Below are 27,769 nucleotides of genomic sequence, written 5' to 3' on the forward strand. Positions count from 1 at the left end.
ATTATTAAATTAGAAGTCCCATCTCGTTTTATCTCATACGTCAAAGAAGCTGCCGTCAACTTCGTCGCTGGCTGTCAGCATCAACCATTTTATCACCTGCCAAATATATGGAAGGTTACATTCCACACGGGGGAGGGGAAGGAGGAACCCATCCTCTCCTTTTCATATGAACACATATTTCTCCTCAGATTTTTATTTTAACGCGCATATTTTAATTGAGATTTTGGCATACGGTGAAGAGACAAAGTCGTGAACTCGCTGTACAAATACCAGATGCAACTAAATTAAAAAAAAAACGGACTCCCCCTCTGTTGGCAAAGTAGTTTCGTCCAGTTGACTTCCACCCGGTGCTTCATGCTTACATGAATGTTTCACTTATCTCCGAGTATATACCAATACAACTGATATACAGGTATGTTTTTCAGTCATTTCTTGGCTGTTCTCAGATAACACTTTGATAGGCATTGAACCAAGAGTCTAGGGGCAACTAATGTTGAAAACAAAAGCGGTAAAATAGAGCAAAAAAAAACTTCAAAGCTCAAGCTTTGCACGCTAGCTAACTTATTTGGCTAATTCGGCTGTATTTACAGGAGAAATTCATCTATAATTTAAAATTAGGTTCTGTACTTTGTAACTCGTCGCTGGGTCTTTTTTACACAGTGGACAATAGTGAGCTGCGTAGTGTCAACCTTTCACCGAGTTAGACATTACTGTGACCCTGAATGAACTCCATCAGTTGAAGACTTACTGTGTTTTTCAGTTAGCAGTAGTAACCGCTTCATTACGTCGTCAATGACAGGCCATAACTGAATAAATGTTGTGTTTTTTAAAGACACCTACGTGCTGCTCATGTGACCGTCCTTGAGTTGCAAGTATTTTGGTGAAAGGTTATGCCCGTCTTCATGCAGTTACCTTCTTGTCTTGTAAGTGATTACCTGCCCTAATATGTCTATGCGCGGTCTTGTCAGTGTATTCATTTATTCTATGCAGAATATATTATGTTATATATTAAGTCGTGGCTTCTGGTTAAGTTCGGAAATGGCAATGTAAACATATTGAATATCAATTCATAGAAAAGTCCATTACAAAACCACACATTTGGATTAATCCCTCCATCTTGCAGTTAAATGCCCTGTGTCCACTCCTAACAGTGCAAATGTAAACAGGCAAAAATGTAAGATAAGGTTGGTGATTGAATCTAATGACAATATATTTTAATTCATATTTCTTTGTAGATATTACAGTGGTAAACTACACTATTTTTCACCAAATACCTTAAAAATACTGCAAAGATATTGTATGGTCGGTGTTAAAATGAGTCAGTGTTTCCAATATCTTAAATCTTTGTAAAAAAAAAACAACAACAAACAAACAAACAAACAAAACTTGATAACTGACTGCCTTTTGCATAACACCATGCACATCAGAATTGAAGAACAAGAGACACAGACAGACACACACACACAAACACACACATATACATATATATATATATATATATACATACATACATACACCATATATAATAAAATGACCAGTGAACAAGAAAGAACATATTGATTGTCATGCACTGTTTTCCGTTTGTTCCACTCTAGAAAGTTTTTAGGAAATTTCAGCATTTGAAGTAGATCATTTAACTTTTTAACTTAACTGAAAACATAATGTTTTGGTTTGTTATGGACAAAATTGTCCCCAACACTGAGTAATTGATGTGGGGTTTTGTTTTATTTTTTCTTCAGTTTTAGTTATTGTAAAGTTATTTGTCAGAAATTTAATTTTGAGTGGCATTAAAAAATTTCAAAATTCCAAAATCAAACTTACTACGAGATGTAGGAACCCTGGGTGTTGACTGTTGGCACTTTCACATAACATAACAACATTTTTGATAAATGATAAATTAATTACCATAATATGATATCCAAAATCAAAGACAATATCTATTCTCGTATCAAGATATAAATATCACCTCAATAAATTGCTCAGGCCCAAATTCAGGAACATTCATGATCTTAGGTGCTTGGGTCCCATTATAAAGTGAGAAAAAAAGTGGTATAAATGTATAACCCAACATCAACTAAATGTTAAAATATTCTAATCAAAAGATGATTATGGAAGATTTGTGAATATCCATGCAACAAAGTTTCTCAGTAACACTGTTTGGATACTGTTTTGTGAAGGTTTGTATTTAATAAGATGACATAAAGATGAAGCACATAGCAGAGATTTTTTTTTTGTGTGCCAAAGACATTCATTTAATTCTTGATTGCATTAACAGATGCAGTGACAGCATAGCTGTCCCCAGGAGACTCACATAAAGGCCTGAGTGAAGGGAAAGGACACTGAAGCCATCACAGTGAGTCACTATTTCCATCTTGAAGAGTCGAAATGGCTTCCTCACAAATCCGCCTGAAGATCCTTCCCAGTGTACGCTGTCTCTATGATAAACTGGTGCAGGTCAAAGTCGAGGGACTCGCTCCTCACAAACAAGTTCAACTCAGCTCCAAACTAGTTGATGACAGAGGGGTGATTTTCAAGGCTTCTGCTCTGTACAAAGCAGATGAAACTGGCCAGGTGGACGTCTGCCGCACGCCCTCTCTGGGAGGAAGTTACACCGGCGTGGAGCCCATGGGCTTGTTTTGGGCCCTGGCACCGGAGAAGCCACACAGTAAATTCTTGAAAAAGAATGTGCTCAGCCCGACGGCGGTGGAGATAAAAGCCATGTGTAGAGAGACTGGTGAGGAGTTAGCATCTGAAACCAACGAGAGAGGGTACATGACAGAAGGGATGAAGAGAATACCTGTGCAAGAGGGAAGAATACGAGGAGTCCTCTTCATACCACCAGGTTAGCTGCGTTTTGTTGATGACAGCCAAGAAAAAGGAGAGAAAGCAGTGATCTGTTCAACTTTCCCTCTCTCGTTGTTCTTTGTTTCCTCCAGGAGAGGGTCCATTCCCAGGAATTGTGGATTTGTACACATTTGGTGGACGTCTCACAGAGGCCAGAGCCAGCCTCTTGGCAAACAAAGGTTTTGTTTGTCTGGCACTGGCTTATTTCGGCTATGAGGATTTACCAAAAAACCCTAAAAAGTTGGATTTGGAGTACTTTGAAGAGGCAGTTACATATCTGAGGAGACGGCCTGAGGTTAGTGTTGAAGATTAAAGGTCCAGCATGTAGGATTTAGGGGATATACTGGCAGAAATGGAATATAAGTAGGCCAGTTTTTTATTGAATAATCACCTTAAAATAAGAGACTAATGTTACTTTAGCATTTTATCTTCATGGAGCGGGTCCTCGTTTTACGAGTACACCATGTTGCACTGCTGTGTTTCTACAGTAGCTCAGAATGGACAAACCAGACACTGGCCCTAGATAGGGCCGTTTGTAATTTCATGTCAGCCACTGTAGGTAGCAGCTTTTCTCCAATAAGCAGAACAACGTCAGAAAAACACTTTTTTTCACATGAAACTGCTTTACTAACTGTTTTTGCCATTTTTTAATAACTTGGCCGGTGTGTTTTGAAGAGGAAGAGACGTTTATGGATGGTTTGGCTCACGGCAAAAACCACTTGAACAATGAACATAGAAACAGCCTAAAGGGGAGTCCACACTTGGCACGAGAGAAGTTTCAGTTTGCAATATGCAATCTTCCCTGCTAGATGCTTCTTTATTCTACACACTGCTCCCTTAAAATTGTAAAAATAGTAACATTTAGCATTTTATATTCCCTGTATGATGTAAATTATATTATACCTACTGTGTGTAAAAATGTATCCAGTGAATTAATGATGGAGTTTGTACAGTATATAGGCCCATATCACTGTGTCATTGTTGCCATCTACTGGCTACTTTCTATTAGCACAAATCTGATTATTATCAAATAATGCATATTCAAGATAAGTCTGCAGCCAAAATTAATATTTAATTTATCAGTGAACAGGAAATTGATCAGAACAGATTGTCTAGTTTCAGCTTCGTCTTATGAGAATTGGCTCATCATGTGTGGTAACAAACTGAATATCTTCAAGTTTTAACCAGGCAAAGCAATTAATTTTTTGACGAAACAACAAATTAATAATTGGGAAAGTATAGTTTAGTCCAATAATTTGTAGTTGCAACCCTAGTTTGTGCTAGTGTGTAGGATTTAGGAGCATCTGTTAGCAGAGATGGTATTTAATAATTGAATAACTATGTTAGTGTATAGTCACCTGAAACTGAGAATCGTTGTGTTTCTATTCATATGCATATTTTTTATATCCATATCTATGAAAAGCCTCTGTGAGGACTCTGAGAAGGGCTGTATAAATCTGATGTATTATTATAACTGATGCATGGTTGTTATTTATTTTAGGAAATAGGACATATTAGCAGGGTTACAATATTCAAAACATGATTATGAACACAGCTCCTCTCTGTGCAGGTCAAAGGTCCTGGAGTTGGCATCATATCGATATCTCACAGTGGCGGTTTGGCTTTGTCCATGTCATCTTTCCTCTCTGGGATCTCAGCAGCCGTCTGTATTAACACCTGCAATGCAAATACTGTGATTCCTTTGCACTACAAAGACATGGTTCTACCTCCACTTCCCCCTGTCATATGGAAACTTAGAATCACACGTTATGGGCTTTTAAATATACGCAATTGCTTATCTGACCCCTCCTTGGAAAAGAACAGAGCGTCATTGATTCCAATTGAACGTGCCAGCTGCCAGTTCCTGTTTGCCGTTTCTGAAGACGACTACAACTGGAACAGCCCATTATATGCTGAGCAGGCTACTGCAACGCTGAGAAAACATGGCAAGAAGTCTTTTGAGGTGGTGACATACCCCAAAGCTGGACACTTTTTGGAAGTCCCTCACATGCCTTATTGTCCATCTGCGTTTCATGCAGCAGTCGGGAGGGAAGTGGTGTTTGGTGGGGAGCCAAAAGCCCACGCTGAGGCTCAGCTGGACCTGTGGGAAAGAGTCCAGGAGTTCTTCAAGAGCCACTTGCACTGAAGAGTACTTGTTAACCCTGCCTCTAGTTTCTAATGAATGAGAGGGGTATTGAATTATGCTGTATGGGTATTCCTATGTTCAGGTTTTGGGTGAATGACTTCTCTACACCATAAACAACATAAGCATGCTGGTTTGAAGTTGGTTTGATTTCTTTCAAAAACATGGAGAAGGCAATGAATAAGTTAATGGCCCAAAATATCAAGAAATTAGTTGGGGTTTTCCCTCTTAATGTCCTCCTGATTGCCATACACCTTTTGTCCTCGGGGGTGATTCTGGCCCCGCCCTGTTTTGACTGTTATTTAAAGCATATTGTATAAATTGTCAATCAATTCTGTGTTACACCTTTAATCTTACTTCAGTCCAACCAATTACCACACATTTTTCCCTTTATTTTGGAATTTAGGGCCAGACCTTGTTTACATAAGTATAAAAAAACATATTTTGATGGCAAAAGACAACACGAAGGTTAAAGTTACAAGAAAACTACCTAAAAAAATAAGAAAAATAAAATAAAAATAAAAATAATGACTTAAAAAAAGTATATTCATTTTTTAAATAACATAATAATTCTGTAACATAACACAAAAGTATAGTTATATATATATATATATATATATATATATATATATATATATATATATATATATATATATATATATATATATATATATATATATATATATATATATATATATATATATATATATATATGTATGTATATATATATATATATACATATATAAAGTCTGTTTCTTTCTCAATTTTTTAAATCAATGGGACATTTCTAGCCCAGTTGGTCGTTGCCTTTTCCCCTGTTTTTCAAAGAAACACAACCAGTCTTATCAGGTTTCAAAGGGTTATGTATTAAAACAGAATGATTTTTCACAGCAGATATTTTGATTGGGAAAGTCACAGATGGAGCTAATACTGATGTTAACGACGCCTCTGTTCATCTCCCACTAAGGCAAGGCAGCATGCACAATACCAGCAACCTGGACCTGATGCATCTAAAGGTAAACATGGTTCCCAACCTGTTTCCTTAAGGGACTCAAATTCAAATCAGCCTAACTGGCATGAATGTTTGTCACATTGTTGCCAAAGCAAGTAACATATTCAATTATCTATATTTATTCTAATTAATTATAAGACTCGTTATCTATCATTGAGAAATTTGACTACATTTGATTAAGTAACATATTCCGTGGATGTTTCATTATATATTCATAACAAGAATACTTCTACTTAACAGGCACTCCTTTTTGTGACAATCTAAGTGGACTTTTTCTGCTTGGTGATTGTTTTAACTGTGAACTTTTTCTCTGTTTTTTTTTGTGTTTGTTTTGCTTTTATTGATAGGACAGCTGAAGATGGATAGGAAAGGTGAGAGAGAAGGGGGGTGACATGCAGCACAGGGTCAAGCAGATGCAAAGGACTTAGCCTACATTGGGTGCACACTCTACCAGGTGAGCAAGAGGTCGCCCCGAACTGCAGTGGAGACTAAAGGCTCAGTGAACAAAGCTTTTGTTCAGTCCTTCACTGTGCCTTTATCCTCCAAGTTTTTGTTCTTTTTTAAGTTTAAATCTTGAAAAAAACTTGATATTGGCTTACTGAGATATTGGCTTACTGTATAGTTTAAAAAAATCTTACACCCCTTAAAATTAAGAGGGCTTTACAATGAGGCTTATAGCAATCCCCAGGCTGGGAGCCAATGATATAACCATCATTACTGTTATTAATTACAGCTGTGCTTTTCCTAATAATGGCATGACAACATATCTGCTGTGAGCACAGCGTTCAGTACTTGTTGCCTGTGTATTTAATGCAGTATTTTCAGAAACTGTGATTACTTATTGTGTGGTTCAAAAAGGATTGATAATTTAATATTTTATTGACTTTGAGTAGTGATTTATTGTGTTACTGTTCTGCATTGAACACATGTTTTTACATGTGATTCTACATAATTTTGCAGTATCGTATATATATATAGACTTTGGAAAAAATCTTAATAATATGAGTAGATTTGCCCAGCTCTTGGTATGAGAGTGAAACTTGATTTGAACTGCAGAAAATACTGTAGAAAATATGATTTTGTTATTTTACAACATATTGCTGCTGTTGGAAAACTAGAAAAAAAGAAACAGTTTAGATGATTTTAAGCAAAAAGTTAAAATGTTGTTTTATGTTGTTTTCAGTCTTACACTGAGCCGATCAGCAATTGCATCATCTCACGTTTCAAACTGTAATAATACCCCCTCTCACACTAATCAGTGCCATTATGATACAATTAAGTGCAGCAGTGAAGTTCATTATTCCAGAATTAACTCCATGAATGTAAATCATCATTTGTGTAAATGTTGGCATCTAGTGGCAGCTCGGCCTTCCTACATTTATCTCTGATGCCTCTCACACATAATGTGAGCTATGTTTGGCTCCGCACGATATAATGTGAAACAGATCGTGATGACAGATTGTGAAACAATGGCATTAAATCAACATTAATCCCACTGTTGTGGTTTTTATACCCATGTTAGAGTTCACAAGCTTGGAATTTCTACATGAAGGGCTGTTGTCTGTTTCAAAGGGAAGTGGATTTACTTTGATGATGTAAACTTTTCTCTCAGGTATTTTATTAACAACGTAGCTCATATCAAAGAAGTGCGTCTGATTGTGAAGTCAGAGACAAAGACACTGATTTATCTCTCCACCTATATGAACAGTGTTTACAGGAGCTGACGCGGAAATACATGACATCTTTTTGGATCATGCAATATCAGACGTCTGTGTTTTGCTTATTTCAGAAATATGCATGCTTTATTTTTTATTTATTTTCTGCTTCATTTTGTTTTCAGAGGGAATTCACGTGCTGCTCCAGAAAGGTTTATATTGAAATGTATTAATAAGTAATGCGTAAACATTGATTTTGAGCTGTTTCTCCACAGTGGTTTTTATATAAGCAGCTCCTCAGGGGTCCGTTGCTCTGTTAGGGACTGTACTTTATTATCAGAGTAGAGAGGTGGTTGGGGAGTGACTTTGTTTTTCTTTCTTTTTATTTATATCAAGGAGCTACAGATGTTTTTCCTTTAGCCTCCCTGAGTAACTGAGGGAAAATGCATGACCCTCTCTTTACATATATAACCATATTTACCCGTTTCTGCCCATAAACGGTGCATTTTTGAAGCCTACTTGCATGCTTTGGGGTTCTGAAGATATTTGAAGTAAATACAAAATACAACCATTAAAGGTTTAACGTCCCTCCCCCTAAGCCAAATCAAAAAACATAAGCTTCTCCCCAGTGCTTAAAAAATGATCTTAAGTGCTTCCCCCGTTTTGCAGCAGCCCCTCTTCTCTTATAACCAACAGTCTCCTACACAAAGGAACCTACAAATGGATTCACTTCTAGTAATTAAGACATAAATAGAATACTGTTTTGTTGTACTGAGGTATGCCCTCTCCTGTTTTGGTATTTTCATCAAACCAAAGAGGAATGTCACAAGCGGCTGTGAGAGAACAGAGCGACACAACAGCACGGTTGTTGTTGAGTTTAAACTCGTTGTCATGTCATGTTACCTTTGTACATCTGAAGACCTTTCAGGGTTGACAAACAGATCAATAGTATCCCTTATTATTATATAAAAAAAGTATACCTATGTGATTTGTTTAACTGGACGTCTGGATACATTATAATTTTTTTAGTATAACTGGTATAAGTCTGGTAGGGATGGAGGAGAAATCAATACAGCATAGTGTTGTGATATTTTTACGTGGCAATAATGTATCAATGCACAGACGACAAGTATAGATTTTTTAACTATACAAATCAGGGACGTTTCTGTATTATTATTATTATTATTATTGTTTAGTCTATATATACTTAAATCCGGAGCTATGCATCCAGGCCTAGCAACGCCACCATTATGAATTAAACTTACGAATATAAATGTAACTTTTTGGTAGCCTGCTAACATAATAAAATCAATTGCTTATTTTCAGGCTATTAGATTTAATTTGCTGCAATAAAAATGATTTGCCGTAAGATGAACTTTCTTAAAACGTTATCGTAATAGATAAGGCAGATGTTGACAAAGTTTTCCTTTAGGGACATCATTTGCAGCTGAATAAAGGTAATAAATTGCAATGTATATGTTATCGTGTGTATGTTTAACCCTTAAAAACCTGAGCAAATTGGTTTGAATTTTTTTCAAAATCATGGTTAGAAAGCAATGAGCAACTTAACAAGACATGGCCCAAAAATTAGAAGGAAATTAGTAAAAAAAAAAAAAAAAAAAAAAAAAAAAAGTGACAAGGGAGTTACCTTGAAATAAGTTTTTTTTAAAAAAATCCCAAAAATATAGAATATGTATACATTTTTTTCTGCAACATAATTTTAAATGGATGGTGATAAAAACTATACATATAGTTTTCTGGACATTTTTTCCCTATATATTTTTTTTTAATTTCCTCTTCTTTAAAACAAATTATCTGGTTATTTCCTTGTCACCTTTTTACTAATTTCTTGCCGTTTGCTGGACACCTTACTTATTTCCCAGGTGTTTTCGAAAGAAATCAAACCAATTTACTTAGGTTTCAAGGGTTGGGAAAGGCATCTCAACCCAGCACAAGAATCCATGTTGATCCAGGTTTCAAGGTGTTAAATTACAATATGATTGTCTCTTGACTTAAGTATCGTGATAATGTCGTATCATATCGCATGTAATGTTTGGATGATAGTAAGTGTATCTATCTTTATGTACCCACAGCATCGCTGACCAGTGTGTAACTCGGCCACACGCTCCTTCCTGCCCTGCTTATCATTCATAAGATTCAGTGGAGTTTGTCGGTGCTAGAAGAAGAGGAGGGGCTCTTCCTCTCCAGTCTTGCACCTCACGCTGTGAGATATTCAGTTGCAGGCTCTCCACACCACTCAGTCTACCAATTAACAGCCTCTGACAGTGCGATTGGCAGCCAGAGTATCAGCCTGACACACACACAGTATTTATTTTCCGGACGGCGAGAGGTGATGCTCGTGTGTTCCCGGTGCTGCAAGCATCTTTCCCGGAGCGGACACTTCGCAACCCGGTGTGGTTTTGGGTGCACAGGGTGTCAGGCAGGAGCATCCAGCCACTGCGCACGGACTGATTTCTGCCATGCATCCGCATTGGAAAATTATGGGTCATGTTATTTCCCTGCGTTTTGATGTATGATCATTACACCATGTTTTTTCCCGATTTATCAGACATATTTCCTGACAAAACATCTCATTGCTGGCAGCTGCGCGCTACCTGTGCCACATCTTTACTGACATCTCTGCATGTAAGCTGTGCTTTGTAGATTTTTCCCCCTCCTTTTCTTTGCAAACCATCACCATCATCCCTACAGAAAAGCCTCTCCAATGCTGGCAGCTGACATCCCGCCAGCCTACTTAAAAAAGCGTGAGGATCGCGGGGTGAACCGACATGGATAGTGGGAGCCGGGCTGCGACGGTCGGAGACGGTGCAGCCAATTTCACAGCAGCTCACCTCTGGCTGGATCTCCTGAACGCCTCGAGCCCGCCGACACGCTGGGACAGCAGCCCAGCTACCGAGGGGACCGGGCTGGAGGAGCAGCAGCGCCTCATCCGAGAGCAAGCCTACCGGGACTTCACCACCACCATCCAGGTCTTCATCCTCATAGGTTCGCTACTCGGTAAGTCCCCTCAGATACATATTGTGCATGTTTGACAGTAAGGCCACCAAAAAACACCCGCAGACCCGAAAACCGTCCAAATGTTGTGCAAAATAACTAAAATATTCACTATATATTCATGTTTCTGATGAGCCTCAACAGTTTGATTGCTAAATTTCGGTCATGGGAACCTTTTGGGGACACCCTTTATTCAAGAATAATTAAAATATCAGAGGAAATTAAAAATATCAAACAAGTCTTCCAAGAGTTGCCTAATGCCTAAAGATTATGACTTTGAAGGAGGTGTTCAGTGTCCTCTGAGCCAAATTACGAAAAGATGGTAGCTGTCATAATGGAGATAGAATTGAATTATATACATTTTTAGTAATCTTTGTAATTTTTATAACACAGTGCATGCAGGTCTTACACACAGTGACCAAAAAACACTAAAAATAAATTAGGGATGCACAATAATATTGGCGTGACATTAGTATCGGCAGATATTGACTTTAAGATTAAATATCATATATACTGGCCAACATGCTTATTTCTGCCAATATCAAAAACAGATCTGTTTATTTAATTGATAAAGTGATGATGCATACAATATCAACCCTAAGTTGAAGTATTTTTCCAATTTCTCACAATGAATGAATATTACATATATCAATATCGGTGTCGGTTATCGGCCAAATTATTTGAAATATATATCATATTGCATATTGGATGTCACAAAAAATCCAATATTGTGCATCCCTAAAATAAATCAGTTTAAAAGGGTTAGGTTTGCCGGTATTTCCCATTCAAACCTTTGATCCATACATTCTGCAAACAATTAATCGCTTTCAGCCAGATCTTACTTATAGTTTACCTGAAGAATGTTACAATGTTAAAGGTCCAGTGTGTCAGATTTGGGAGCATCTATTGGCAGAAATGGTGTATAATATTCATAATTATGTTTTATTCACTTATAATCATCTGAAAATAAGAATGGTTTTGTTTTTGTTGCCTTAGAATGAACAATTTATATGTACGTACACAGTGGGTCCTCTGCATGAAATCCACCATGTTGTGGTATGGTAGCCCAGAAGGGACAAATCAAACACTGACTCATTCACAATTCCATGTCAGCCAGCGTAGTTGTCCCACATGCTTGGCACACGGGACAAGTTTCACTTTCGCAACCTCACCACTATAAGTGCCACTAATTCCTACATGCTGAACCTGTAATGTTACTGTGCCACTGTTAAACATGCCAACAGTGCTCACCCAACAGCCGCTTTAACTTGAATGCCCTCTCTCCAAATCCGTCACACATCAGTGTCGGTCTTCCCCCAAATTTTCAGACTTAATGCACAACTAGATGCAAGTATTTTTCCTGATGATGCAGGGCATGGTGTGCTCATTTTCACCCGACTTTACCCTCGACAGGTGGCAACACTGTGTTTGATGATGCTTTTTAGGCTGTGCCTGGTCAGACTTGCTGTTCGCTTCTGCCACATTCTCATTATAATGAACTCCACTTCCATCTGCTGCTTTGAAGTGAAAGGGAAGTTAAGATATACTATTCTTTTTAAATAATTTACTATCTGCTGCTTTGTTTCTATAACACTGTAGCTGTACATGGGGAGAATGCACTATGGAGTGGAATATTGTATGTTGTCCCAGGACTGTATCTTGTCTGATTATGTGTCTGTTTTGTGCTCATATGTTAGTTTGCTGCTTACTTTAATATTGGATGTTAAACAGCACTACGTTAATATAAAACATACAAAAAGCAAACACAGATTTGAGCAGATTTTAAAAGGTGGTGCTTTTTTTCATCACACTGAATGTTTTGTTGGCAGCCAGGGGAATTACTGGCACTGGTGGTAAACTTGACAGGTGTTAGCCACCTATCTCACTATGAAATTGGCAAATATTAGTGGCAATAACTTACCATACACATTTTGAGCTTCCTTTAAGCTGAATCTGTGCTGGCTCTGTGACAAATATCCGTGCTTGTGCCAGGAGAAGCACAAGCTGCTGCCACTGATGATGGAAGTGAGAAAGGGGTTGCGTGACTTGATGGACCGCTCCAGCACATCAGTCTGACACAGTTTAAAATGCCCTCCGTCTTATCGTCAGCCAAAAAAACAGAATCCTCCTGCCTTAAAATGAGTGTTGCATATAAATGTGTTATTGTCACAAATGTGGCTCTAGCGTGCCATCTCCCCACTGCACAAAACACACTCAGCCATGATTGATAGTGCTCTTTGCAAAAGTACGGAGTCATTGACAGGCTGCAAGAAGTGTTCACTATGATGAAATATGGTGAAAATAACACCAAGATCTGGCAAAAAATGACCAAATCTTGCTCTGACTAACTACCACCTCGTGCAGTGCAGTGCAGTGCAGTGCAGTGCAGTGCAGTGCAGTGTGGCAGGGTACGGGAAGCATAACATGAACAGCTGCACAAAATTACCTTTTGGCAGCATGGCTTAAACTATTTCTCTGTTTATCCAACTTGATAACATATAATTTATTTATATGCCCCCCAAAATTAACTATAAGTCTAGCACATTATCATTAAAAGAGGCTGCTTCAATGCACCACTGGAGCATAACAAGTGAAATGGGATATAAATAAAGCGTGTATAATTCAGTGTTTCGTAGCAAATTTGAAAGCCATTATGTGAATAGAATTTAAAAATGTCAAACTTTGGCGCCCCCCAGTGATAGAATAGAGGGACACTATCAGACAGTGCAACAGACTGATTAGATCTACAAATACATGAAAAATGCAGATAATGACAATAATAATTAAAGATGAAATGCATCATTTATCTGAATCAATTTTAAGAACAGTCACCATTCAAACACCTGTTGAAAGCTGATTTAAGAGTTGTTTTATTTCCCCTTTACAGCAAAAAATGAAAAATATTCAAGCAATGTCCTCAGCAGGCAACTCCCGACTTGAATATGAATACACAAATTACCCAAAGAGTACAACAATGAATAATAAAACTGATGATGGCCTAGGGGGGTGTCTTTGAAGTTTCAATGTGTTTTTTTTTAAATGTGTGTTCTTGACTGTCAAGCCACTTTTTATAACATCAGTCAGGTTTTTGTACTATGATGAAAGCCAGGATGCATCATCAGACAGCACTTATTATCAGGGACCCACAAGCAGGCACTTTTGTTGTCATTTAATTTCTTTCCATCTCCAAAAGAAAATCAGTACAGGTGACTAAAAAAATACCAGCAATTTTCTCACAAGTCATGTGTGACACATGGACACAAATCGTTTCATGTTTCGTATTTGATCCATGACACACAGGCATGAAAAAGGCGTAAAAAAAGAAATGCTTTGTGAATGTCGGTACACTACAGACTCACTGTGGCTCATTCAGTTGGAGCACTGATGTGGAAGATTGGCACTGTTGATAGTATGTGCAGTTTTATTGGTGTTAACCTCTTCTTATCAATATTATACATTTTTCCCTTTTTACCCCACTATAGTTATACCACTTAGTAAGTCCCCCCTTAAAGCACCAGTCGTCATGTTTACCTTTCTGTTTTTGTGCTGATTAAAGCAACAAGTTGCAACGCGTTAATTAGTGAGCTTTAGAGGTGCTGACAGGGTGCTTAAGGGTGAAATATGCAGCAGAGGTGTGGATTCGAGTCACATGACTTGGACTTGTTTCAGACTCTAGTCACAAATTTGATGCCTATAAACTCAACTGAACAAAATCAAAAAAGACCAGACTTGGACTTCAACACCACTGACTCACAATTTTACTTGGACTCGAGCCTTTTGACCTGAAAATACTTAATACGTCTCCCCAAGTCCGAAGATTAAAACATTGGCCATTTAAAAAATATTACAAAAATCAATTAATTTCCCCTCATTTCAGGAATCAACGGAAGTTAATGTTACGTTGCTGTTGAGGAATTACAGTATGTGGATATCAGGTTCTGTATTTCCACTATTTCCATTATATATCATTCATAAATAAGTCTCTCATTGAACCTTAAGTAATTCGACACCACAGGGATGCAACTAAGCTGGTGTTAAACTGTTAATGTCGTTTCACACTTTGAATTTTAACAGTTAATGCTACTATGTTTAGACACCTGAGAGGCTTGTTTCACAGGGAAAAGCAGATTATTAACACCAGTGCAGAGATGAAAAGCATTTTGTATTTGAGGGTGTTTCATGCTGCTACCTGTAGTCAGACTGCCATTTGTTAAGTGGAAAAAGCAATCATGTTTAGTGTTTGCTCTTTCTCCCTATTGGCTGCCGTGAGTACGGTTGCCAGGGTGTTCTTCAAGTGGCGGGTGAGTATTTCTGGTAGAAAAAGGGCGAAGAGGTTTTAATAGACGATGCAAGGTCTGAGTGAAAAAGAGGAAAGGCCCTGTTGTTATCAGCATGAAGGCAATTACAAGGGCATTTTTTAGTTTATTTACTGTTAAGTGAAGGGCTTTGTAACTCTAAATTTAAAAAGTGCTTTAAGTCCTACTTTTGTAATATTTGAGTAGACTTGTCACTTTTACCACAATGTAGCATTTTTAGGAACAAAAATGGCATAATGGACACCTTGCTTCAATCGTAAATAGTGAAATGTCTAATAAAAAGTGATTTATTGATTAGTATCTGAAGGAAATGGCTGAAATCTCTCTTTAGTCGTGTTTGTTAATTTATTTGGGAAATAATTTAAAATGTGTTTGACAAAACATGTCTTTCTATAAATTACAAATTCAATTTTGCGTTTGAACTGTGTTTCCACATATAGTATATCACTTACTGTATATTGCAACCACTGGGAGGGTGTGACATCACACCACTGCAGCCATACTAAAGTTAGACTCAGCTCCTCTCAAGAGCCTCGCACTAATATCACTTCCTGTGATCTATAAAACTTGATAATGATCAGGGGTTTATGTAACTTGGTGGCTTAGTGGTTACACCATATGCTAAACAACTGTTCCAACCTTGGGACCTATATTGCATCTTATACCCCTCTCTCTTTGCGCCATTTACATTCTGCCTCTACGCAGTCAAGTAAAGGTGAACATGCCAAAAATTACTTTGGCGGTAATTTTGGCGTAAGATACCGAGGCCAAAAGCCACCTTTCCCAGCAGTATGATATATTGCAGGGTCAGTTTGTAACATGGCCAGACAGAATTTTTGGCGGTGTTATGATACACCATCAGTCAGCCGCACAGCACCCGATGCAGTAGCATGATTTGCAGATCGGCAACGTCAGTTGATAATGCCGCCTGACGGAGCCTGTTGCGCCTGTATGACACGCTGCTGGAAGGCATCAAGTTGAGACGCTGCTGGTAACGTCATGAAATAAGGAGCTGGACAGTCTGTGTAGGGCGGGTGGTGGATGGATCAAACTAACCCCGGACTTTAACCTTGGAGCCTGATGTTTGCTTCTTGTATAACTGTAGAGCCAAACCGTGATGATTTTTTAATATATTACCCTGTGAATTGTTGACCTCCCAGTGATGGTTACAGCAACCTCAAACATCAGCAACTGACGCAGGTCACCTAGAGCGTAATGCGTAGACGTGAAAGTCCACTGACGAAGCTGAGATATGTCACGAGACGACTTGCCATGAGAACGTGTTGGTATTGCATTGTCCTTATTTCTCTCCTTTTGAAAAGTTTATCATAGCTTATTTTTGGCTTAATCACTAGCCACAATAAACATCCATCCATTTTCTTCTGCTTATCCGGCGCCAGGTCACGGGAGCAACAGGCTGAGCAATAAACAGAAGTTACAAATATCAAATGAGTAGAATCTGTACATGTAGGAATCTGAATCAATATTTGCTCCTCTTTTATGTAATGATGCATTTTAAACAAGTGTTTGTGCTAATTTCATTATCCCATTTGAGTCAGCCTCACAGAATGCAGAGGCTGAGCATTAATTACAGCTTCATTAGGGTTTCCCCAAAATACTCGAGTGTGCTGCTCAGAAATCCTGCACAGTTATATACTCTCAGCAAAGCACACCATGTTCTCCTAAGAACAGCTTCTTCCAGCTCCATCTAAAACCTCTCAGACCAGATTTCAACAACCTAATCCACCATAATTGATCTTTATATCTAACCCTGCTTTTAGAGCTTTTATATATATATCTTTGTGAGCCGCAGTAACCAGATTTTCAATTTACAATTGATGCGTGCTTGTTTCTCTCACTCTGGCTGTGTCCTGAACTCTCACAGACATCACAAACAAATAACCTCAGGATGAAATAGCACAGTTTTCTTCACCAGAGAACATCTTGCTCTGTCTCTGAAAACGAGAGCGCAGCTAACACTCGGCGGGTAATTACATTTGGAGAGGCTGGTATCACGCATATCCCTGTGTGACCTGACATCAGTCAGCGCGCTGCAGGGAGTGTCTCAGTTCACCTTTTTAAACCTAATTAACATTCATTGCTGTCTCATCGCTCCAAATTCTGAAGGGATCTTGAGATGGAAATGCCACAGTTTCTTCACCTGATCGTATGCCGTCTCAGTCGGTTTAGGGATAATTGATTTCTCTGCTCTGCAAAGACCTCTGACATTTTTATCTGCTGTTAAGGAAAAAAATTCCTTGTATGCCAAAATGAAATATATAATCAAACATGTCTTTGGATTATTACTAATCGGTCTTCACAAAACTACAGTTAAAACCTCCGAATAATCCTAATTTATCTTTTGAAAACATATTTAGGGAAAACGTTGTGGATCAGAGTGAAAGGCTTTCCCATTAAAAGAGCACTAGTGGAGCCATAGACTGAATTACAGGGTTTATTTTCAATAACCTGAAGCCGTAATTTCAACACCAGCAGGCTCCAACACAGAGACAGTAATTTAACACAGGAGTTGCTGGTTAGTGTGTAAGACAAAGAAAATCTTTGAATATATTGTACAATTCCATTAATATTGATGATTTTAGGTGTCTAGAATCTGTCTTGTTGCCACGGTAATACATTGCTGAGCTACCGTGCCGGTAGATTTGCTTAATCAAAGACGCTAGCAAAGCAGTAAAGTACATAAATTAAGCACAGATCAGTCTGACCAGTGTGTTTAACCCTTTGAAACCTGGATCAGCATAACTTCTCTTTGTGCTGTGTTCAGATGCCTTTCACAAGTATTTAAACCTTTTGGACCTTGAGCAAATTGGTTTGATTTCTCCAATTTTGAAATGAAACCCTTGTCCTTGGTTCGTGATTCTTCATTTTACACCTTGAACTCTCATTAGATTTACTCATGAACTGGTGCCTTTTCAAGGTATATAAAATGGGAGGTTTTGGGATTCTCCACCAGAATATCCTGAGAATTAAAAAGACCAAATTCATTTGTTCAAAATATTGAGAGGGACGTCCCCCTTCATATCAACACCTATGTCTGACTCTAATGGGTATATCATGTATATTATATGGTTAAAGCTTTACTTCCCAGTCTGTGTAATCCTTTTACTCCTGAATTTATTCAATCACAGTCTCTGTGCTGGGTGGACGTGAGGAAGATATGGTGGATAAATTATCCATCCATCTGTGCTAACTCACATAGATTAGACAGTTTGTCACCCTTCTTTCATACCAATGGACAATTTAGAGTCTCCAGGCGACCTAACGTTTTTTTTTTCTGTACTGTGGGAGGAAAATTTAGTGTTCAGAGAAACCTAAACTGAAACAAGTATGACAAGAGTGTTAAGAAAGATCCAGTGACTTAACCTCATAAATATTTCAGTAGATAAAAGTTGCATTCACACCAATGTTTAGAGAGGTTTCCTTCAACGTTCAAGGGTTTCTTTCTTTACTTATATACAGATAAACGGGTGATAGCAGTGATAGAGCTGGCAAAAGTAATAGCACCAATACATATACTGGTCCTTTTACACAGTTGATTACAAGTGAAATGTTAATAAAAAATAAAGTCAAGTCAAACTTTATTCATACAGCACATTTAAAACAATCACAGTTATTACAAATCAGATAAATACAGTAACAAATGACAAAAGGAACATAGAAGAGAATAAACATAATAGAGCAACAAAAAATGAAATCGATTTAAATCAATCATCAGAGGAAAAAGATGTGAATCTTCAGTAGCGACTTAAAGGTTTCTGTTGTCAGAGGGGTTTTTATTTGTATAGGGTAAACTGTTCCAGGGTTTAGGGGCAGCCTCGCAAGGTTCGGTCTTTGATGGTTTTGTGCCTACTTCTGGGAACATCAGGGAGCATCTGGTTGGTAAACCTTGGTGCTCTAACTGAAGTATAAAGATAGTTATTCTTCTAGATACCAGACCATTTAAAACTTTAAAAATCAGCAATTAAATCTTAAAATCAATCCTAAAATTTACAGGAAGCCAGTGCAGGGATGCCAATTCTAGTGTTATGTGATCCTGTTTTTGTTTTTTTTTCCAGTGAGAAAAATCAACAACAAATGCTTATATTTAAAGGTATCTATTAACACCTAAGCCAGCGTCCCCTTATCCCCTTATTTTCTGCCAAGGAAATATCCTTGGTTACGTGTCCTCACACAATACTACTAAAACTCTGTCTAATAACAGGGTATCTAGGATGTTTTTTGTAAGCCTTTCAGTGGTTGAAAAGTAGGTAAGACTGAACTAAAAACACAAAGATGCAATCTCTGTACCTCTTCCCTTCTCTCCACAGGAAATGCCACAGTGTTGTGGTGCACCTGCTGCACGAACGTCTTTAAAACCGTGACCAACCGATTCATCAAGAACCTGGCGTGCTCGGGTATCTGTGCCAGCCTGGTGTGCGTTCCCTTCGACGTGGCGCTGGGAGCCAGCCCTCGCTGCTGCTGGTGGCTTCACACTCTGCTGCTCTGCAAGGCCATCAAGTTCCTCCATAAGCTCTTCTGCTCTGTCACCGTGCTCAGTTTCAGCGCCATCGCACTCGACAGGTCAGTGCAGAATACATAAAATACCACCAATTTAGTTAAAGTAGACGGAGATGATAGACGTTTTAGTCACAGATAATTGTGGCTGACTGACTATGAAATATGTGTTTGAAAAAAGGTTAGTGGGTACGACCCACTTGAAATTACCACTTGAGAGAAGTGGATGTTTTAGATTGATTCTCTGATCATTTTATCAATACATTGCTTGGCAGTGTTAGTCTCCTCCTGATTCAGAAGTACAATCATTCCCACTGCACGTTAACATCAAAATGGGGCCAAACTCTCGAAGACTTTTGTTTTAGGGAGAAAGTCTTTTTCATTCTCCATGTAAGCCCTGTGGCGTGGACGGGAGGGGTTGGGGGAGGCAGCAATCAATGGAGCATGTGTACGTCACGCTGAGCGGCCGTGTCCCAGGCCCCCCCGCAGCGCTAAAAGCAGCAGCCAAAAGCAGCCTGAGATTGCTGCTGCTGCCTACATACGATGTCACACACACATGCACACAAACACACACACACACACAAATAGTGTTTTTTTACAAAGTAGGTTAATACTGATTATTATTACCTTAGCCTGACATCTTTAATTTTATTCATAGCATTTTCAGTCAAGTTTAACTTTTCATAGACAGTACTTTGCAGTTTAGAAACACAGTGATTAAAAGACATTTTAGCCGCGTACTAAACTCTGTTTAACATTCGTTTCAAGTATTTTTGAAAAACCACAAAATGTATCCATTTAATGCATTGAAACCTGGGCGTAGTGGCTTGAATTCTTTAAAAAACATGGAAAGAGGGTGACAAGCAGCTTCACAAAAAAATGCCCGAAAATTATCAAGAAATTAGTACAGGAAGTTACAAGAACATTACTTGAAAATATGCAAATAAATATATAAATACAAGAAAGAAAGATTTTAAAAATATAAACAAACAAAAAAGCAAGAAACTGCCCTAAAGAAAGTTCTAAAAAAATGTGAACAAGCAGTATAAAAGGGGCTACAGTTAGCTCTAACCATTAGCTTAAAAATACTCACATTAGCGTTCATGAATTCCCTGCTGTTTGCGAGTTAAAAGCGCAGAAGCCCCCTCATTCTGCATATTTAATTCATAACATCAGCTTCTATTAAAATCCTGCAGTTTCCTCAAACTGTATCAGACTGGAAATTATGTACGTGCATACAATTTATATTGGATTACAGCACAGGCTACAACACTGTGAAGCCTCATAACTCCATAATTTAAAAACAAGCATGCAGGACTTCATCACCAGTATTACACATTTAAGTGTGGGTTTCATTTATTTTTTATGGAGATTGCAGTCAGATTTTATATTGTTGCCGCCTCGCCTCAGCAGTGGTTTTACTGCTACAAAGATTATTTTGCCTCCATAGCCACTAATACAGTCAGAATGTTATCAAAAGATGAATTATTTATTCTCGAGGAGGGCAATTGAGGCTGCGTACATACAGACGGGCTGAGAACTGCAGCAGTTATCAGCTCATGTACACTCACACACTCATACACTGGCATGTATTGATGAAGAGACAATCCATGGAAATAAGTGAGTCCTTCAGGCAATTCGTTTTGTTTTTCTTTAAAGGACAACAGCAGCGTGAGAGACATACATCTACATACTATTATCTGGAAGGCAGATATGAGGAGATCTGGTGATGTGTTTGCGGATGTGCATTAAAAAAACACCTTAAACTTCTGTTAACATTTCGCAGACAAATAGAGAGAAAATCCTTTCATCCCATTTAAATAAAATTATGTTAAATATGCCAATTTTTTATTTTCCCTTTATTTTAAACTGGTTCACAGGGTGAGGTCTTATTTCTGAAGTCCAACTTAGATTACAAAAATACTTTTGTTCCTTTTTTTTATTAATTAGATGGATTGTTAAATTGTTAGAACTTTAAATGAGCTATTATTTTTTTGATGAATATGGCTGATTTGCCTCTATTGTTTTTTTTATTTTTTCAAGTGATATCTCTCCATTTTTTTCCTGTTTCCTGTTTAAAAATTCTATATTTAATATTTATATATATATATATATATATATATATATATATATATAGTATATATATATATATATATATATATATATATATATATATATATATATATATATATATATATATATATATATTTATTTATTTTTTTTTTTTTTTAAAGTGAGATCATATATGTATTAATAGGTTAAATTCAGCGTCTACATATTAGACTAAATAACAACTGAACCTCTTTCCTTTTGGTCAGTATTTCATCTTATATAACATTATTTCCAAATAATCTACTCAGAGCTCTCCTTGTGCTAAGAGGTTTATAGTTTCACTTACTTACATGATTAACTACACAGCCACTAAAAATAGTAGACATGTATTTTCAGAGCAGGACATTTCAGCTTCTGTTATGGATGTGGCTATTTTAGGTGCATTCCCTTTTAATTTTCCTGTGAATCATCTAATAAAAGAGTTTCATAAGCCGTGTCAGCATGTCTGGATTCAAAATAGGCATTTTTAACAGCAGACATTTTGACTTATCCTAAAGAGAAAGGCACAGGTGTTTTAAATGACATTAATTAATAACATTTAGCCGGGCCAGAATTCCAACCTTCCACTACGACTTTTCTACCACATTACCCAACTTTTAATCTCATGGTATCACATTTTTTTTTTGTTTAACCTCATAATATAATGACTTCATTCTCGTAAATTTACACATTTTTTCTCATAATATTACAACTTTTTTCTTGAAATTACAACTTTATTTAAGTAATATTATGACTTTCTTCTCATAAGCCACCTTTTTTTTTTTTTTTTTCTTTGATATGACCCAAATCTTCTGTCATATGTTTTTGGTGATCCGAACAAGGGGACAGCTGAAACACATTGCTGTTCACTCCTGTGTCCATCATGCATCTCCAGCTGATCACTTGCATTGCAACAAATTGCATTTTACGTCCTCACACTCAATAGCTGCTCCCTAGCATGCAGTGGCGATGTTAGACTCTGGGGGGTCCAAGGCAAAGAAGCCCATCTAGGCCCCTTTGCCCAAGACACTGGAGCTTATCCTGGGTCTTTAGGAGTTGTAGCATTTATTCATTGACAAATAGCCTAATGTGTACACACACTGTTAAACTGAACCTCATACTCTCTGCTCAAGAACTGTCACATCATCGGCACACACATACTCTCTCTCTCTTTTCGCTTAGAGGTTTTTTTGGGGGCAGCGGAGGTGCACCTAATAGTGCCCTTGGTAATGTTTTAGGGGGTTTATAGTTGTTACTGCAAAGTGTCAAGTCAAGTCAGGTCCATTTTATTTATAAAGCCCATTATCACAAAACATAGTTTGCCTCAGAGGGCTTTACAGCATACGACATCCCTTTGCCCTTAGACCCTCACATCGCCTCCCCAAAAAGAACCCCTGTAACAGGGGAAAGAAATGGAAGAAACCTCAGGAAGAGCGGCAGAGGATGATGAGGGATCCTTCTTCCAGGACAGACAGACGTGCAATAGAGGTCGTAAATAACAGTTAAATTTCAATTATGACAAAAAGGAAAGAGAAAGAGAGAGGAGAAGAGAAAGGGGATATGACTGGCCGTTGGGGGTCCGCTTTTTCGCAGTTTTTTGGGGCGAACTAAACATTTGCTTGGTTTGCCTCTTCTGACCTAGTGCCAATGCTAGCTTTCTCGCTAGCTATGTTAGATGTTTAGTCGGTACAACTAGAGATATCACTGTCAGCAGAATTCAACACGTCACCTTTCATCAGGCAAAAAGATGGATGTCCTGCAATACTTAGTCCAACTTACCATGAAATGGGTAAGCTAGCACCGTGTCACTAAAACAACCACCACGCCCTGCAGATGACACATTAGCATTTAGAGTACAAAAGATATGTGGTCAAATATGTCCCAGACCACCTGGGCAAGTGGTTTGAGCGATCAGATCACAGTGTGTCGTGGTGTTTGTTTACACACGTATTTAGCAGTGCCCATGTCCAATCGGATCCCTGTAGATGTATGCTAATACCAGATGTAAACAGGCTCAATGTCTTGAGTGAAAAAGGCTAAAATAATGCTAAAATATTTTGTCTCTGTGTGTATAGATATTACTCTGTGCTGTACCCGTTAGAGAGGAAGATCTCAGATGCAAGATCCCGCGATCTGGTCATCTACATCTGGGTCCATGCAACTGTAGCAAGCCTTCCCGTCTTCGCTGTGACCAACGTGACGGATGTGTACGTCACCTCGTCCTGTTCCGATGACCACGCCCGCTCCCTGGGCCACATGGTGTACGTTTTGATCTACAACGTCACCACCTTGATCCTTCCTCTGGCGCTGGTTTTCCTCTTCATGCTGCTGATCCGCAGAGCACTCAGTGCCAGCCAGAAGAAGAAGGTGATCATCGCGGCGCTGCGGACTCCCCAGAACAGCATCTCCATCCCGTATGTGTCCCAGAGAGAGGCCGAGCTGCACGCCACTCTGCTGGCTGTGGTGCTGGCTTTCTCAGCCTGCAGCGCCCCCTATGTGGCATTGGTGGTTTATCGCACCATTTTGGCAGATACTAAAGAGCTACCCATCTCACTGTATCTGACGGCCCTCTGGCTACCCAAAGTCTCTCTGCTCACCAACCCGCTTTTGTTTCTGACTGTTAACCGCTCCGCTCGTCACAGCTGGCTGGACCTGCTGGCCAGGATTCACAGACGTTACAGCCGCCGTAACGTGGTCAGCACCGGGGGTCTGGCCTCTTTAGGAGCAGAGGGTGTGATCGGGGAGCCGGTGGGACTGGAGACAGCCGGCCGCTCAGGGAGCCAGCTCCTGGAGATGTTTAACATCGGCCAGCAGCAGATCTTCAGGCCATCTGAGGAGGAAGGGGAAGAGGAGGACGTAGAGAATGAGGTCCCTTCTCAAGCATCAGGAGGCTGCTCGAAAGAGGACCACAAAGGTGGGTCGAGACAGGGGAGCCTCAGAGGGGAGGTGATCACCAAAAAGGACCCTGTGCAGGGGACAGGAGGGCTCATCATCACCAAGGATTGCCCTCCGTCAATCATAGCACCCCGGGGCTCTCCGGTCCACACGTGTGCTTACGCCTCTTCGTCTCAGGTGGCGCCGGCTACACCCACAGAAGCCGAGGACTCCACGCAGTTCGGCTTCGGACCCTTTGAGCTGCCGCCTCAGTGGTTACCAGAGACCAGGAACAGCAAGAAGAGGCTGCTGCCACCGCTGGGCAACACACCCGAGGAGCTGATCCAGACCAAACTGCCTCGGCCGCGGCCTGAGCGGAGAATCAGCAGGAACAACAAGGTCAGCACCATCCCCACTGTGGACCCCTGAACTATTCCTGCTGGCCTCTGATCTGCAACACTGGACACGACTCATTACAGAGCAGGTAAGCCAGGCGTTGGCAGGATATTGACGTGTGGAGCTCCTTGGTGAGATTTCTCTTGCTTTATTAAAACCTTTTTTTCACCCCAGATTTCTCATTGTAGAGGTCCAGGTTTTCCATTTTACTGCAAGTACCAGACGCCTGAGACGCTGCAGTTTTTTCTTATTGGAAGAGAATCAATTTGATATTAAATATTTATAATATTGTGAGAAATGTGTCTGCTCTGTCAACTTCACGACTCGGACAGTGCCAATTCCTTGATTAAGGACTCCAACAAAGGCTACATGATTATTGAGAAGGCTTTTTGAATCTCCCCGTTTTGATTAGAGCTGGCATCGGTAGTTAATAAATGAACACACTGTACAAATCCAATTCTCCTGAGAGATGCACTGATACCCAGTTATATACTTCCATAGCAAATAATCAAGAGAGGATATTGAACCTCTAACATTTTGTAAAATGGTTATGCTGTGATTGCACTCTGTAAATGAACACGTCAGTGTCGGTCCTTTCACGTAACCCTTTGTGGGACTGTTTTTTGTAACCATGTTTGACTTTGCGTTTCTGGATTAACTTTGCTGATTCCACTTTTGGAATATTTCTTCTAAAATGTTAGATGTTGTTGTCATTTGTACTTTAAATGCAAGTGGATTTGATAAAGATGAAAAATGCAGATGTAATGTATGCAAATACATGTTATAAAAAATTGTGAAATTTTCGGTTTAGCTGCGTGTTTAAGACTGTTTTTCTGCAACACAAAGTGCATTAAAATGGACAGAGAAAAATGAATATTACCAGTGTGTTTTTACACACACAAAAAAAGAAAGAAATGAAAATCCAAGTCGGGCAGCCCCCTTGGATCAATTTTATTGATTTCTCCGAGGTTTCTTGAAAATCAATTTCTCAATCACAAGACTGTGAAATAAAGCACAAAAGAGCATAGGTACACATTTTTATAAATATATATAATCAGAAACTCTGTAAAATGGTTTTCAATTTTAAATTTCTCTGACTCTGTTACTGTCTTCTCTGTGATGCATAATTCAGTAGTACCAGCCTCAACCTGAAGCTTTGGCTGAGGTAAACAGAGCCGAGCTGCACTTCAAATATTTGTCAAGCCGTAACTCCCTTCGGGGGCTACCCACAATCCCCTGCTATGTCCACAGAGAACCTGAATCTATGCTGTTATCAGGCGAAAATTGTGCAGCCACGCCTGGCTGGAAACAGTATCCTTTACTGCTACACAAAAGCAGGAAAGAGATGAGTAATATGTTTATTCTCATACGTCTGTCGTGGTAATGACAGTTATTGATACAATAGCTGCTATGATAGAAATACAGCACTGATGGTAATTCAAGGCGTCACACTGAAGAAAACAGGAACATCATTGATTTCTCTGGTGTTAAAGAATACTCCGGCCGTGGCTCACATTTTCCACCTTATTTGATTCAAGGCTTATCCAGACAATCACTTACTCCCAGAACCAATATGACCCTGACAGCAGAGAAACAGTACAGTAAAATAATAAACACGCATAAAGTGGAGTGAGTTTAAAAATCATTGGTTTGCACAAAAGACTTTACATATATATGTGTTTAAGGCCCTAAAACGGATTTTATCAATCAGCTTTTTACTATGAACTACAGGAGGAAGTTAGTGTCACAGTTTGCTCTGCTGTTAGATTTTTTCCACTTACTCCGCCCCCACCTCTCTCTCCACCTGGCCACAGCCCCTCATCAGCCTCATCACCTCCACCTGGTGCTCCCAGCTGCTCTTCGTCTCCGATCAAGCCAGTATTTAAGCAGCAGCCTCTCTCCATGCACTCTTTTCCAGATTGTCGTTTCCATGCCTGACCTTCTAGCTCTCACTCTCAGACTGTTTTCCTGGTTTCAACTTGGCTCGCCTCTGACCGCCTCTCCTCATCTCTGCCCCGGTAAACCTAACAGCCTTTGGTCTCCAACAACAAGTTTTGTCTGTGCACTTCCTGGTTCTTGTCTGCCTGTGGCTGTGCGGTGTTCTGCTTCGGCTCTGTCGCGAGAGATCGCCATTATTCTTGCACGTCTTCAGAGCCTCCCGCCAAGTGAATAATCTCCTCAGTGTGAGTGCCGCTGATGTTTATTGTTCCGATGGTACATCGATTCCCCGCCTGTCCTCTTTGATCCCGCTTCCTGCTCCTACTGGATTTGTCTGCTCTGCTGCCTGCCTGCCCGACACCAGCTGTGCTTCGTCCTCGACCACAAGCCCTGCCTGCACCTCTCTGGAGTCTCCGTGCTGTAATTGTTTCTGCAACTTACCTGATACATTCACCTGCCAGTCCGCTCCACATTCACAATTTCCCCACTCGTACTCTAAACTGTCACCTGTAAACGTGAGCTCACCCCAGTCATTGTACGATCTCTGCTCCACCCCAGAACTGATTGAACCGGATTATACTCACCTTTGCTCCTTTCAACCTGCCAAAAGATTAAAAAAAGGTCTACTACTCTCCTGCTCTGCTGTGGTATAATTGGATCCTACCACACCCCGTTACAGTTAGAACAGTTTAAGTCATTTCAAATGACAGAAGTTATTGTTTGTGTTTGTCTTTTATTTTTCTCACAGGTTTGAGTGGCTCACTTGGAAAAAGGTGATTTCTGTGCACCAATCAGGATTTGAATCATAATTTAATGCAACAGTGGGTAGGCTGTTTGCTTTTGTTCCCACACAGACTGTTAGGATCAGTTTTTTTTATGTTAAACTGTTGGAAAATAAGAATTCCCACTCTGTTTCAGATATAAATACATGGTCGATTTATTTGTCATTGTTCTTAAACATGGTTTAAGA

The 27,769-nt window shown here is 39.2% G+C and overlaps 2 protein-coding genes across 4 annotated transcripts; both read left to right on the top strand.

Annotated features, from left to right (window-relative positions):
* Positions 1-332: 332 nt before the first annotated feature.
* Positions 333-8,493, top strand: acot20 (acyl-CoA thioesterase 20). The gene is made up of 5 exons (XM_042503271.1): positions 333-412; positions 2,276-2,842; positions 2,937-3,139; positions 4,415-4,993; positions 5,955-8,493. The coding sequence occupies exons 2-4, from the start codon at positions 2,386-2,388 to the stop codon at positions 4,988-4,990; spliced, it is 1,236 nt and encodes a 411-aa protein (XP_042359205.1). The 5' UTR covers positions 333-412; positions 2,276-2,385; the 3' UTR covers positions 4,991-4,993; positions 5,955-8,493.
* gpr176 (G protein-coupled receptor 176) lies at positions 6,365-27,460 on the top strand. Of its 3 annotated transcripts, none has more exons than XR_006106628.1 (5): positions 6,365-6,453; positions 9,748-10,672; positions 19,314-19,566; positions 23,667-24,949; positions 26,780-27,460. XR_006106628.1 is itself a non-coding variant. In XM_042503270.1 (4 exons), exons 2-4 carry the CDS (start codon positions 10,444-10,446, stop codon positions 24,892-24,894), a joined length of 1,710 nt encoding a protein of 569 aa, XP_042359204.1. In that variant the 5' UTR covers positions 6,365-6,453; positions 9,748-10,443; the 3' UTR covers positions 24,895-25,575. The 3 variants fall into 3 exon arrangements, 1 of the variants encoding a protein (XP_042359204.1); XR_006106627.1 differs by lacking the exon at positions 26,780-27,460 and adding an exon at positions 25,036-25,575; XM_042503270.1 differs by lacking the exon at positions 26,780-27,460 and having other exon boundaries at positions 23,667-25,575.
* The last annotated feature ends 309 nt before the right edge of the window (positions 27,461-27,769 follow it).

The sequence above is a fragment of the Plectropomus leopardus genome, chromosome 16, assembly GCF_008729295.1.
Source record: "Plectropomus leopardus isolate mb chromosome 16, YSFRI_Pleo_2.0, whole genome shotgun sequence".
In the NCBI taxonomy this organism is placed as follows: domain Eukaryota; kingdom Metazoa; phylum Chordata; class Actinopteri; order Perciformes; family Serranidae; genus Plectropomus; species Plectropomus leopardus.

What these genes read in the sequence shown, in the direction of transcription:
- gpr176 (XM_042503270.1), top strand. Translation starts at nt 10,444, where the DNA reads ATGGATAGTGGGAGCCGGGCTGCGACGGTCGGAGACGGTGCAGCCAAT. An exon ending in CCTCATAGGTTCGCTACTCG is followed by an intron (nt 10,673 to 19,313) that starts GTAAGTCCCCTC and finishes TTCTCTCCACAG; the next exon opens with GAAATGCCACAGTGTTGTGG. An exon ending in AGCGCCATCGCACTCGACAG is followed by an intron (nt 19,567 to 23,666) that starts GTCAGTGCAGAA and finishes CTGTGTGTATAG; the next exon opens with ATATTACTCTGTGCTGTACC.
- acot20 (XM_042503271.1), top strand. Translation starts at nt 2,386, where the DNA reads ATGGCTTCCTCACAAATCCGCCTGAAGATCCTTCCCAGTGTACGCTGT. An exon ending in AGTCCTCTTCATACCACCAG is followed by an intron (nt 2,843 to 2,936) that starts GTTAGCTGCGTT and finishes TGTTTCCTCCAG; the next exon opens with GAGAGGGTCCATTCCCAGGA. An exon ending in ATCTGAGGAGACGGCCTGAG is followed by an intron (nt 3,140 to 4,414) that starts GTTAGTGTTGAA and finishes CTCTCTGTGCAG; the next exon opens with GTCAAAGGTCCTGGAGTTGG.